We start from the raw sequence: 13,318 nt of genomic DNA on the forward strand, positions 1-13,318 counted from the left end.
TGTGTATATATATATATATATATATATATATATATATATATATATATATATATATATATATATATATATGTATGTATGTGTATATATATATATATATATATATATATATATATATATATATATATATATACACACACACTAGGGATTCATATTTTTCCCCAAAATGAGACATTTTCTGTCCCAGGAGCACACTATCCCGGGAATCCCAGGAATTTGACTTGTTGTTAAGGTAGAACTTCAGCTACAGTCAAAATGTATTGCTCATATTACAAGCGACACTTAGCCTAGAAATCTAGACGCACCCTAGTGGCAGCAAATGTAATTTGTGCAGCCAGGGTCAGTCTAGCAACTCTCCATTGGCTTGCGAGCCAATCACATTGTGTATAGAGTCGGTGGGCGGGCTTAACATAATGATGGCAGAGTTGTGGAGGTTCCGCGTGAATTCCCTGCTACTTGAAAACAAAGAAGATGGCTGCTGCTGCTGGCGAACAGCGGTCTTTCGAATCGGCTTTTGCCGCAACTTTGGAGGACTTGGAGTTAAGCTTTTCTTTGAGAAAAAAAACAAAGAACGGCACTGAAGTCATTCTTAGAAAAGGAAGATGTGTTCGGAGTTTTGCCGAGCGGATATGGCAAAAGTTTAATCTATCAACTAGCTCCGCTACCTTCTTCGTTGCTCTGGTTGGTTGTAGCGCTATCCTATTGCGTGCAGAGAGAATTTGAAAGACAACCGTTTATCCCGCCCCTCGGATTGAGCCCTGCCAATGGTGTGTTGCCAGACCCAACATCTTGATGTGGGTCTGGCTTGTCAGGCTAAGCGACACTAAATGCAACAAGGAGAATTATGCATTAAGCTGTGTTTTTTTTACCAACCTGATCGCTTTAGTGTAGTATTTGGTGGTATTAATAATTATTAAGAAGAAGACTATTTATGTTAATCAACATTAGAATAAACATAAAGTTTGCATGCAGCTTGAACTTTGCTATATCTGCGAGAAATATGAAATGTTCATTGCCTGTCTGCTGAGAACAGCCTCATGGAAATGATATTTGACAATTTTTCATTGTATAAACAAATTGTTTATACAATGGAAAAATGGTCAAATTTAAGTGCCAGCAACGGCACGGAAGCGTCTAGGTTAATGAGTGATACAGTATAGTAGCATTTCACAAGTTAAACGAAAACTATTTCATTTTAAGGAGGAAATTGTCACAACTTGTGATGTGTAATCTATGGCTGTCACAACAAGTATAGTGATAGCAAAACGAGGCAATTAGCATTATGTTTTTACAGAATTCCAGTAGTGAGGGAAAACGAGGGAGACGCTACAAAAGGAGTCAGCCAAGCTAGGAGAAATGCATGGTTAGCCCGAATCAACCGGAAGAATTTCAAACCTTCCCAGAACAGTAGGGTGTGTTCAGATCACTTCATCCAAGGTAATATCTAAAGACATCACTGTCAAGTTTAGTAAAAATAAGAATTTGAAGTGAAACGCCAGTGTATTAGTAACGTTACGTTATTTGGAGATAATGTTACAGTTAGCCTGCCTAACTCGTGTTGTTTTTTGTTGTCATGTTTCGATTGTGTCTTCCTGTCCACATCTGTGTAGTTTCTAACAGTCTATCCCTACCGAAGTTAAATGCGGTTAACTGAGGTTTGTCCATACAATATGGCTGACGCCCCCTTCGAATGACGTCATCGAATACTATGTGTACGGCTTCTCTCAAAAGTAGGCAATGTACTTCTATTAAAGACTGATAACTGGGCTATCCACGGTACACCGTGTAGCCTAAGTATTCATTAAAGTCAATATTTAAACAGAGCAATAACATATGACACTCAAGGACGACTTACACACATGCAGCTGTGATGCACAACAAATAAATGTGGACATGTATAGGCTACTGCAGAAACACTCATTCCAAATACTGTTTTTTTCTGGGAGGATTCTGTTCATGAACCAATAACACAAACCTAAAAATTTCCTAAAAGGCCGAACCCATTATCTACAATCTTGCTTGCTAGGCAAGTTTGTTTTCTGAACTTGGGATGCCTCTGAAGCAGTCACTGCAGTTCAGTGTCAGAATTAGTCATTTATATGTACAGTATGTAATGTACTGTATGTGAATAATTTAAATTGGTTATTGTATTGGGGTAGGCTTCAGTGCTTTTCGTGTACTCTCCTCTTTTCCTTGTGGAATGTGTTATGTTTAGCAAAGATGTTTACTTCTACACATTTCTATATAGCATCCTTGTCTTGCTGTTCCCAAAGGACCAGGATGTTCATGCTTTAGAAGAAAGAAACACAAGTCCAGATATAATTCTATCCATCCTTTCCCTCAGGAAACAGTACCTAATTAATGTAATTCACTTCTTGTATCTATGTTTTTTTTCTTCCAAGTGTGTGCTTACATGCACTGGAGTTCATGTTCAAAGACTCATAAAAATGTTAGTTTTCTCATGACATTTGCACATTATCTTTCTTCTCTTTCATTATTTGCCAATATTAATGCACCTCTCACCTTTCCATATTACTTTGCAGGAGCACTTCACTCCGGAGTGTAAGTTCAAGGAGAGTGTGTTTGAGAACTACTACGTTACATACTCCTCCATGCTCTATCGCCAGACCCAGTCTGGCCGCTCCTGGTATATCGGTATCAACCGTGATGGCCAGGTCATGAAGGGCAACCGGGTAAAGAAGACCAAAGGAGCTGCACACTTCCTGCCTAAAGTTATAGAGGGTTTGTGTCCTTTGTGTCACTTTATCACGATTCAAGCCAGTTCCGCAGTTATTAATCAACTCCTTTATTATTAACCAACAGCTTCTATCTTTGTCACACAGTTGCGATGTATAAGGAGCCGTCGCTACATGAGCTCGCCGCTGAACCGGTGAGTCCTCCTCGGAAGACAGCGAAGACGTCAGATTCACCGTCCCTGAAGAATGGACGGAAAGAAGCTCCCAAGGCTGATGCATCATAGCACAGGAGACTGAGGGTGGGACAAAGGGGCAGCAGTGACACTGGGAACACAGTCGCCCATTATGCACTGAGGGCGGCTGTGGGAATGGCCCTCACCGGCCACCATATTCCAGAAGTGCACTACATGATGCTGGAGATAAAGGGTCAGCACTCCATCCAGTAGCCAAGAAGGCCTGAGAGAAGAGTCCCCCCCCCCCTCACCTGTCCCCGCAGAAAGGGAGCCCAGGGCCAGAGCCAGAACTACTACTACACCCCCCCCTCCCCCTCCCACCGTTTGTCTCTTTCTCTGCTCCTCCTGTGACTTCCTAATGCACAGTCTCCTTCATTTCTCTATCGTGCTCAAGCTTCTTTGTCCCACTGACAATTTCATCTTTTTCTCACATGCCTACCAACCGCCTGCTCTATTGTACAGTATATTCACCACTCACGCAATTCCAGCGCTGACTCGGCATCACAATGCCCACCCTTGGGCCCCCTCTTGAGCCCTAAAGTTGGTGACAGCGTGGCTCAGCCAGCTTTCCGACCCACCATCTGCCGACCAGCTAAGCTAATCACAGAGGGCAACAAAAGCTCAAAGTGGAATGAAACAGCTCAGAGAGGAAAGATATCCGCAGGGATCCTGGATCGGGTCAGGTCGGCTGAGCGAGATGAGGCTGTGTGGACAAAATAATGTATGGCATTAAAACTATTTTTTTGTTTTTCTTGTTTGAATATTTCAACCAATCCTGTGATGAAAAAATGGGAATTCATGACAGTCCAGATAGAAACGGGGATAAGATAAAAACTCAGGCTGTAGATGATGATTAAGATGAAAGCAATGCTCAAAATATAGGATCAAAACGATTGCAAAGCGGTGATGATGTTAAAAAAAGAATGGTGATACTGACAAGATCAGGATTTCAGAATTCCAGGAGACGTGTATGATAGAAAATGTATAAAGCTCACAAGAGAGGCACTGCTTGAATAAGTGTCAGTAAGTGTGTGTTTCTTCCTGGGAAAGGCGAGCCATAAAATAGAACATTAACCATAATGTAACCATAATAAGTTGACACCTGAGTTGTACAAATATGCCAGAAGATCATTCTCAGTGAAGAAAAAAAGAAACCAAGTGTGTGTTTGTGAATGAGTGAGAGTGAGCCTCTTTCCAGCCTCCCTTCTCTACCAGGTGACCATGTATTATTATTGCACTAGCTCGTTTAAGGCTACAAAGGGGTCATGTTTTAAATCCATGGTGGATCTGAACTCAGTCACCTGAAAAAAGAAACCATAGTGTCTACTTCACTCAGCATCTGCTGTCAGCATAAAGCCAGGTTTGAAGCCGAAAAATCAAAGCCGGTGGAGCCTCTGAGCTGGAGCACTTGTTATTCTGACAATGTCTGGCAGCTTATCCACTCACTAGCTTTATCAAATCACCTTGGAAAGAATAGCCCTCAAAAATGTAGTGTGTCTGAGTGAATGTCTCGGTGTGATTGTGTTTTAACCCCAGTGTGTGGATGTCTTCTACAGTATGGATGCACTGTGTGTGAGAATGAGTACCAGTACAGAGGATAGATAGAGATACTTTGGGTAAACTCAACCATGTCCTTCAGACAGGGCACGACATTGTGTCTTTGATGTGTCTGTGTCTGTGAATAGGTGATACTTGGGGGAACATCCTTGTTTTGTAACATTTTCATTGACTTCTGTACAAGTCGTATACATTTTAAAACAGCAGGGAGGAGGATATCTGGGCAACCTCATGGAAACCAAACCTACAGAAGGTACTTGATTGATTGAATATTTTATTTGGAAGCAATCAACTAATGTTTTGGTTTGCACTGGGTCTCTCAATCAGATACAGTTTTAGAAAAGCACGCAATGACTTGATAGCAGTTGAGGCTTCTAAATGGAAGCTGTCAGGGTGTAGGTTGTTGTCACGTCAATGCTGACTGCTGTAGGGTGCTGTCTGCTCTGGTAACCCACTGATGGGGGAAAAATGTCACGACAATGTTCAGTTAAAGGGAATTTGCATGGATACCACCAACAAACACAGACAGCAGTAAGTCAGGAAGAGTAACGTTGGGAGACGTGGAAGGCAAACTGTAAAAAATGCTCATTATATGGTCGCTAACAATCACAGATAATCTCAAGGAGGTTCAAAGCATTGGGATGGTGTCTAATTTTAATGGTAACATAATGTGAAGCGGGGGTACAGAATGTGAAACGGAGGCTTTAAGAATGTGCTGAATTGAGGGTGAGAGCAAGTCTGAAATAGTGTGTTGAATTGTAAAGAGGTCAGCGCATGGAGGCAGTTATTTAGAAAGAGTGAAGGATTAGCAGGTGTATTCTTGAGAAATGTTGATAAGGAATTTCTGCGGTAAAGTAAGCAAGATTCTTGGCAGGGTCTTGGCATGTGGATATGATAATGAATGTAAGACAAAGGAGGCATGTAAGGCACTGTGCGCTATTTATGACAGGAGGTCTATGGAGGAAATTAGTTGGAGAGCTTTGCATATTTTTCAATAAGTCTTTAATTTTCTGGGCTTTTCCACGGGGAAATTCATTCCGTTCAAATTTCGATATTTTGTCCTTGTAGCAGATTTTGCATTGCAGACCTACAAATCTCTATTTTTGAAAAGCCAATGTTCCCTCTCCCTGGTGAATTTGGTACAGCCTAGAATGGTTTCTCGCTGTGCATTACTAACTACTGTATGATGTCAAAGTGTGTGCACAGCAGGCAGTGTCCAATGCTATAGGCTTATCTTAGCTGTCAGTGTTCATACAGTTTTCAATATTCGTGTATTCCATCTGGCAGCTTTTAAATGCCAGTTCACATTTCAAAGTTCTAAACCCGTTCTATAAAAAGGAAAGCATCGGGAGGTTCAAAGCAGTGACTGAGTGACAGCAAGGGAGTCTTGCATGCCAAAATGGAAATATTGGAATTGTCTTTCTCTTACAGTAGGGCTGCAACTCATAATTTCACTATCAATTAATCTGCTGATAGTTCTTTTGATTATTTTGTCAGAAAATGGTGACAAATGCCTGTTATAGTTTCTCACATCACAGATGGACATCTTCAAATGTTTTATTTTGTCCGCCTGGGAGTCAAAAGCCCATAAATATCAAGTTTACGATGTCAAATCATCACATTCCTGAAGCTGCAACTGGCAATTTCGTGGTGCATTTGTGCTTGAAAAATGACAAAAACAATTAATCGATTATCAAAATTGTTGGCGATTAATATTCTATCTATTGACTTATCGACTAATTGTTGCAACTCTACTTTACGGTGCATCAAAGCAGATAGAAAGTAAGTAAACTGGTAGAATTAACCTTCTAAGCATGATTGAAATGTCCCTTTGTCACCTTATGGTGTTAAACATCAAAGAGATCCAAATCCTCCATAGATTTCTTTCCCAAAAAGCAACCAGTCCCTAATATCGACATACTAAAGAATGCCACAGCAAGTTGTCCGACCGTGATACTGCAAGTAGACAGACAGGAACAGAGAATGTTAAGTAGTCCGATGTTGAATGTGAAGTATTAGAACGTAGTAGAATGTAAGACAGAACAGTACGTTTTTACACTGAATGCGAAGTAAAGGGTGTCAAGAGGTTCAGAGACATGTAAGTGCAATGAAGGCAACAGAAAGTAGGATTTTGGTCGTGGAGCTGTTTAGTGAAACTAGTTCTGCTCTTGAATGTAAAAGTTATAGGAGAAAATGGCCACAAGGTTGATAGAAAAAGCAAGCCATAGAGTAGCAGAGGTATTAAGAGGATATTTGATATTGTAGTTTTAAGTCAGATATTGTTATGTGAATAAATGTATCTTGAAAGGCTAACAACGAGGTGGTAACAAGGAAAATAAAAAATACCGATATAGTTTGTGTGCCCACGCATGACGTTTAAAGTCGTAATCCCTTTTCCTACACATCTTTCCTTAACCACTGCCTACATCTACAGCTCATTGACTTTCTTTTCAACACTATATTGCCTGTGTAGGTGTAGCTATACTTACAGTGTGTTTATCAAGTCTGTGTGTGTGTCTGTGCGTGTGCATCTATGATTAAGAGTAAGGTAAGACCAGACAGAGAGGCAAGGAGAAAAAGAAAGGGCATGAGATTGAAACAATGATCGATAGACTCAATAAAACACAAACGAGAGAACAGCCACCCTGCAATTGGTGCAAAAAATTCCCCCAAGGTCTGCCAGAGACAGCAAAATCCATTTGCTCATAATGAACTCAGAGGTCTGTTGTTTGATTTCTACCTGTAAACTCAACAAAGAACCCAGTTGGACGACAACAAATGCAGTTTTTCCTCAGGGCCTCTACACTGGGCCTGACAAACAGTTCCCTCTTGTTGGCAACAGTGTGAGCAGCAGCAGCCATACTACAGTATACTTTGAAACACATATCTGCTAAAGGTAGTACAGGTGCATAACATAAACCAGGTCCCTAAACTTGGCTTACTAAAAGACTAAGTTATTGGAGAACTGGAGGAACATTGCACCTTACAAGCAGTGGGCATCGCTTGAAGCATTTTAAAGTGAACTCGCTGTCTTAGGAGGGTCTTAAGAGATTATAACAAACAAACAGGGCACCCCACCACACACACTTTATGAGTTAGTGTGAATAACAGGCAATAATGAATATTAAACTGCAGCTTAGTCATCACCAATGTTTGATCAGTGCAGTAGAGATTTAAAGCTTTCATTGCACTTTACAACAGCTACAAACGTCTAGGGACACTTTTTGGAACAACCCTTGGTAACATTTAATTTAAAGTGTATTACAAAGAACCAACAAGGCTTTTTGATTACACTGAATGCAGTATAACAATACCATGTTACGTTAGCATGAATCCATGTGTACAACATGAGACTATTCCGAGCTATGTATCTTTTGATTTAACAATTTCACAAAGTCTGTGTGTAGGATTTGATTTTTTTTTTTTAACCAAAGTGGCAAAAATGTAAACATTTCATTTGGTCCTTTTGTGAATTACCAAAAAATCCTCAGAATGAGTCAACTTAAAAGCAGACCCTTGTGAAAAACAGAACCTCATCACTGTCCAAAATCACAGTTAATTCCAATGATATATTCTCATACATATATGTATCTTATGATTGCAGTTATTTGCAGTCGGTGTCAGTACATTGTCCCAAATGCTGCTGCCAACATGTTCTAACCAATGTATACTGAAATGTGTACCATGCAATTTGTCAATGTATAGGGAAATTCTGTGTATAACTGGCTCCCTCTAATGGAAGCAGTTGGTTGCTAAAAGGACACTGTTTATGAAGGACACAGAAGAAGAAGAAACACGCTATGGTTTCTAGGCATAATTTCTGCACATCAATCCAATCGCACTCAAAGCTGCTTTACTACAGATATGATGCTCACGTTTTCACAGAGAATTTAACTGTACTGCTTTACTGTTTGATTTCCTACAATTTTTAAGGAGGTTCGGTTGTTTACATCATGCTGTAATGTGTTGATAATGCACGCAATGTCTTCCTAATGTGGTTATGATGCCTTGTTATTCTTTATGTGCAACACTTCCAAATGCAACAGCTCCGTACACTTGATTGGTGCTCTCCTATTGAATCATTATTCATTAAAACTAAAACGTCACTGGTAGTTACTGATGGTACGCGACAGTATTCCGTACACAATCATTTTACCCAGTAAATACATGATACTAAATTTGATAAACAAAACTCTGCTTAGCAATATTAAATACCGTTTCTTTTCTTGGAAAACCCAAGTGGGGTTAGAACCTATGGATCTAATTTTTTGGAACTGTTTGAATTACCCAAACCCCATCAAAAAAATTAAAAGATGAATCAGCCCGTAAATTTAGAGTATAAAATGGATGTCTGCCATGCTCACTGTTCCTAAGTATTAACTATTAACTACATGATACTGCAACAAGGTTGAGCCTTGGCTGCAACACCATGTTTGAATATATCTAATTAAATAAGGATTCATATTTAAGGGTACAACCTAGAAGCCATTTATTTTGTACTTGAGTTTTAATGCTGCTGCGGCATCATATCCATCCTGTTTAAGTGAGTGGCCTCTTTGAGGAATGCTAAAAATGTGAAGGATGTAAAATGTTCCCCTTGTAGCAGAATGCTTCCAGACAACTAAACCTGTCCGGATGGCCTAAATGTACGGAATGCTGCCAGTTTACATGTATGTTGTGTCAATAATACAAGTAGTGTATATCTGATGTACTATGTTAGGTCTATTCTTTTCAGAAATGTACGTAAGTAATCGGTGTTGATGATTTTCTTATCGTCTTTCAGTTGTTCTACCTTGCCATGTTTCCATTCTAATGCAAACTCCACAGAAGGAGAAAGAATTGTTGTTGCTCTCCAAATGTTCCTCCCTATTTGGTGTGTTTTTGTCTTTGGTCGGCACTGTTGTATCCACACTGACATGTCCTCTGAGTGAACTTAACCCGGACTGAATCCCACTGTGCGACTGAGTTGTGCGTTTATGAAAGATGCAATGTATTCAAGTGAAAACAGCAAGACAACAACTCCTAAAGCCAACATGTGTCCTGTCATGCACAGCAATGAGCTAGGTGGTCTCAGAGTTACGGTCACGCAAGTCTTCCAGGATGTTCCCACCACCTCTCTCTCCTACTCTTATGGACTCTAGGTTTTACTCCAATCTTCTTGTCTTCCGAAAAAAAAATTAAAACGAACAAAAAAAGCCATAAATAACAATGGGCCTTGGCACTGATTAGCCACAGAGAGAAGGCCTGAATCCTCAGGCACCTCCCGAGTCACAAGGGATTCAGACACATGTTGGACTCCTCACAATAAGAGCCAAAGTGGTACGTACGCACTGGCTTTTTTAACCACTTCAGAAAGCAGTAAACAGGAATGAAGACCAGCAATATGCAATGAGAACTATCAGCCTGCACTCAAGGAAGGGAAACAAATTCAACAGGCTAACTAAAATCAGGATTTGCAGGCTACAAAGGCGATCAGTGGTCTGCAATAATAACTTCTAATTGTCTAGACTGACTTGGGAATCTTTTTTTGCAAAGCATGCATTCATCACTGTTCTTTGGCTCATTCTTTGGCTCATTAGGGATGACTCCCTCTCAGTATCTACGGACACAAGCCCTTGATGCACCCTCTCTCCATGTTTGCCATCAGACCTGTGTACATTTCTACAATAACTCCTACATGAATTGAAATGAGATGTCTTATTCTGGAATATTATTCAATAAAATAACATATATTTGTATGATTGTAAGGGGTGCCCTTTGATGCTTTGTCTTCTTTTTTCCATTTTCTTTAAGGTCCCTCTAAAATGTGATGTATTACTTTCCTCTTTGATCAGGCACATTGTTTTTGTGGTCACCTAATGAGCTGTATGCTTTTTAATAAATGAATAGTACTCTAACCCATATGACATCACAAAAACAAAAATTAAAATAGAGAAATATATTTGGAGGTCATTACACCTATGTTAAAGCTATGATTGCTACTAGAAAGTATGTCAGTGTTTTTAAAATAAGTGACTGCACGTCCCAGCTGAGCTGAGAGATGGTGAAGGTTGGCGGCTCCTTAAGTCCCGGCGCGGCAGGCTGAACCAGCTGACCTGCCCCGATTCTCTCTTTTCTAACTCCATCTTTAAAGGACGTGTGGAATTGTACTCTAAGAAATCAGGGACAAATACTGTGCCTATCTATGTGAGCAGTTTTAAAGGTCCTATGACATGCTGCTTTTTGGATGCTTTTATATAGGCCTTAGTGGTCCCCTAATACTGTATCTGAAGTCTCTTTCCCGAAATTCAGCCTTGGTGCAGAATTACAGCCACTAGAGCCAGTCCCACAATGAGCTTTCCTTAGTATGTGCCATTTCTGTGTCTGTAGCTTTAAATGCTATTGAGGAGGAGAGAGGGGGGAGCAAGGTGGAGGGTGGGGGTGTGGCCTTGACCAACTGCCACTTTGCTTGTTTGCAAGCCATGATGTCTCTCTCTTTCTCATGGGCGGGCCAAATTCTCTGGGCGGGCAAAGCAGAGACAGGGGAGGCAACCTTTCCCCTTATGATGTCATAAGGAGCAGATTCCAGATTGGCCCATCTGAGCTTTCATTTTCTCAAAGGCAGAGCAGGATACCCAGGGCTCGGTTTACACCTATCGCCATTTTTTGCCACTGGGGGACCATAGGCAGGCTGGGGGAACTCATATTAATGTTAAAAAACCTCATAAAGTGAAATGTTCATGCCATGGGACCATTAAAGAAGGTTAAATAGTAAGTTTAGCAGTGCTTGTCTCAGGGAGTTTTGGCTGCAGAAGCTATGCGAGGTAGCAATTGCGTGGCAATTTAGAGGAGTGGTTTGAAAGAGAAGGTTGTATATCTCCAGCTAAATTTAACTAGAGTGTAGTGCCTCAGTTACACCTTATTATTCAGTTACATTGAGATCTTAGTAAATTGTGTTATTCAAAGCACGTCATAGGAAATATTACAAATGTAATTAAAAAACACTGAGCAAGAGGCTGACTTGCCTGCCTTAAATCACATTTACTAAAATGATAAACTAAATCTTTCAGTGAACAGACTATGATCTTCGCACAGCTCTTTTCAACAGATAGTGTATTTGATAATCAGTCTAATTCAAAATAGCCCTCAGTGACACTACAACAATGTTTTAAAGATTGTATGTAATCTCATGAAGCTGTACCACTGATAATAATACAATAAAAGCCGAATCAGTATGAGGCCTCACCGGGTAAATACAGTTTCTACTTTAAAAACATAAATAAGTGCTTAACTAAATAAAAGCAAGAACTGGGAGTCATTCAGTTTTGTAAACCTGAGAATGGCTTTCATACACAACTACAGCAGAATCACACAAACATCAGCTTTTCTAAAGCTTAATTCATCTCAAAGTTTGCTATAAGCCCACAGAGGCCTGTGTACCCACACACAGTGTGGCCCTGCAACACTCAGCACTGGTATAAGATGCATACTGTTTCCTAAAAAAAAAAAATATATATTATATTGACATGCCTAATCCAAAAACAAATGCAGTGATATTAAATGACTGCATTGTATATGCAAACATCAACACAATGATGCAGAGGAGCATGAAAGGGTGCAGCGACATTTGCTCAAAGCACATCAATAAATCCGTCACGAAACAGTCAGGAGAGTTTCTAAGATAAATTGTGAGAAAATACTGCATTTCCCTTCCAAACCCACCAAACCTTAACTACACGTACTGTCACCTACATGTCATACACATACAGTATACTGTGTGTAAACTGTAAGAATTTGGCAAAGCATTGGTCCTACAACTGTTGCACTGCTAATCAAACCAGCCATATTTAAACAGTATAGCATCCAGCAGCAGAGTAAGCTGTCTTACCTTAAACCGGTGTTTGTCCTTGTTCTTTGCATTCTTCTGTGCAGAAGCAGAAACATCCCTAATAAGAGCTCACGAGGATGTAGTAGCCAGCTGGCTTCCCAAGTGCATTCCTTCCTTAGGGTCACTGTCAATTGCAGGCCTAGCTAAATTAAGCTAGTAGCAGCCTGGTAGCAACTCCGAAATCGTGTCACTGTGTGAGGCCCTTTACATTTACTGACAGCACCTCTCTAGTTGTCCTCAAAATGTGTGTTTTCACCATTCTCCTCAGTCGTAGGCTATTGTTGTCTTACAAAACTTCTCTCACTTCTAAAGCCTCTTAAACATCGGCCTATATACATCTTTCCCCATCAATGGAGGGGAAAGACCCGAAACTTGTTTGAACTGCCCTGTTATTGCAATGCATTGAATTCAGGCTCTGGGTGGATTGGGAGTTCAATTTCAACGTTGTGCCATATTCTTTTAAGTTATTTTTGTGCAAGAAATGTGTTGTGTGCTTATTGCCATGTTTGCTTTCAAAAATATAATATAATATAATAATGAGGAAATTGCTTTACATTTTACCTATATAATAGCACAATATTAGCATTAAGAAATCAAGTCAGGTTAGTTGAAAAAAATAATAGCTGAACAGTTGAAATCCAATAATATAACATATTATTCTAAAAAATGTCCATTCTGCATAATGATTAGGCCTACTTTTACTTTTGGTACTTTAAGTATATTTTGATGCCAGTAGGAGCCTACTTATATACTTTTACTTTAATAGGATTTTGAATGCAGGACTTTACAGAGTATGTTTACACAGTGGCATTGCTGAGTACTGAGATCTAAGTCCCTAAGTTTCAACAAAAACTGTATGGACCTTCATGAAGGTAGAATCTACAGGACTGTTGGTTTAGACTGCATTAGTTCAGCGAGGTGTGCTTAATAATCTGGTAACTGAGTGTACATGTGTATGTTATTTATTT

The 13,318-nt window shown here is 39.9% G+C and overlaps 2 protein-coding genes across 3 annotated transcripts in view; one reads left to right on the forward strand and one right to left on the reverse strand.

Moving 5' to 3' along the window:
* Positions 1-12,625, reverse strand: part of nlgn2b (neuroligin 2b) — a 156,845-nt gene extending 144,220 nt beyond the window's left edge. The window contains exon 1 of the mRNA XM_031319988.2: positions 12,351-12,625. The gene's annotated coding sequence lies outside the window, so the exon portion shown is untranslated. The remainder of the gene's footprint in view (positions 1-12,350) is intronic.
* fgf11b (fibroblast growth factor 11b) overlaps positions 1-12,970 on the forward strand; it is a 49,978-nt gene extending 37,008 nt beyond the window's left edge. The window contains exons 4-6 of one of the 2 annotated variants that reach the window (XM_035991002.1): positions 2,541-2,739; positions 2,821-3,949; positions 12,958-12,970. In XM_035991002.1, coding sequence (XP_035846895.1) covers positions 2,541-2,739; positions 2,821-2,891 — 270 coding nt within the window. In that variant the 3' untranslated portion in view covers positions 2,892-3,949; positions 12,958-12,970. The remainder of the gene's footprint in view (positions 1-2,540; positions 2,740-2,820; positions 3,950-12,957) is intronic. The other variant, XM_031319990.2, reaches the window with a different exon arrangement.
* The last annotated feature ends 348 nt before the right edge of the window (positions 12,971-13,318 follow it).

This window comes from Sander lucioperca, chromosome 13 (assembly GCF_008315115.2).
Source record: "Sander lucioperca isolate FBNREF2018 chromosome 13, SLUC_FBN_1.2, whole genome shotgun sequence".
NCBI classification, from domain to species: domain Eukaryota; kingdom Metazoa; phylum Chordata; class Actinopteri; order Perciformes; family Percidae; genus Sander; species Sander lucioperca.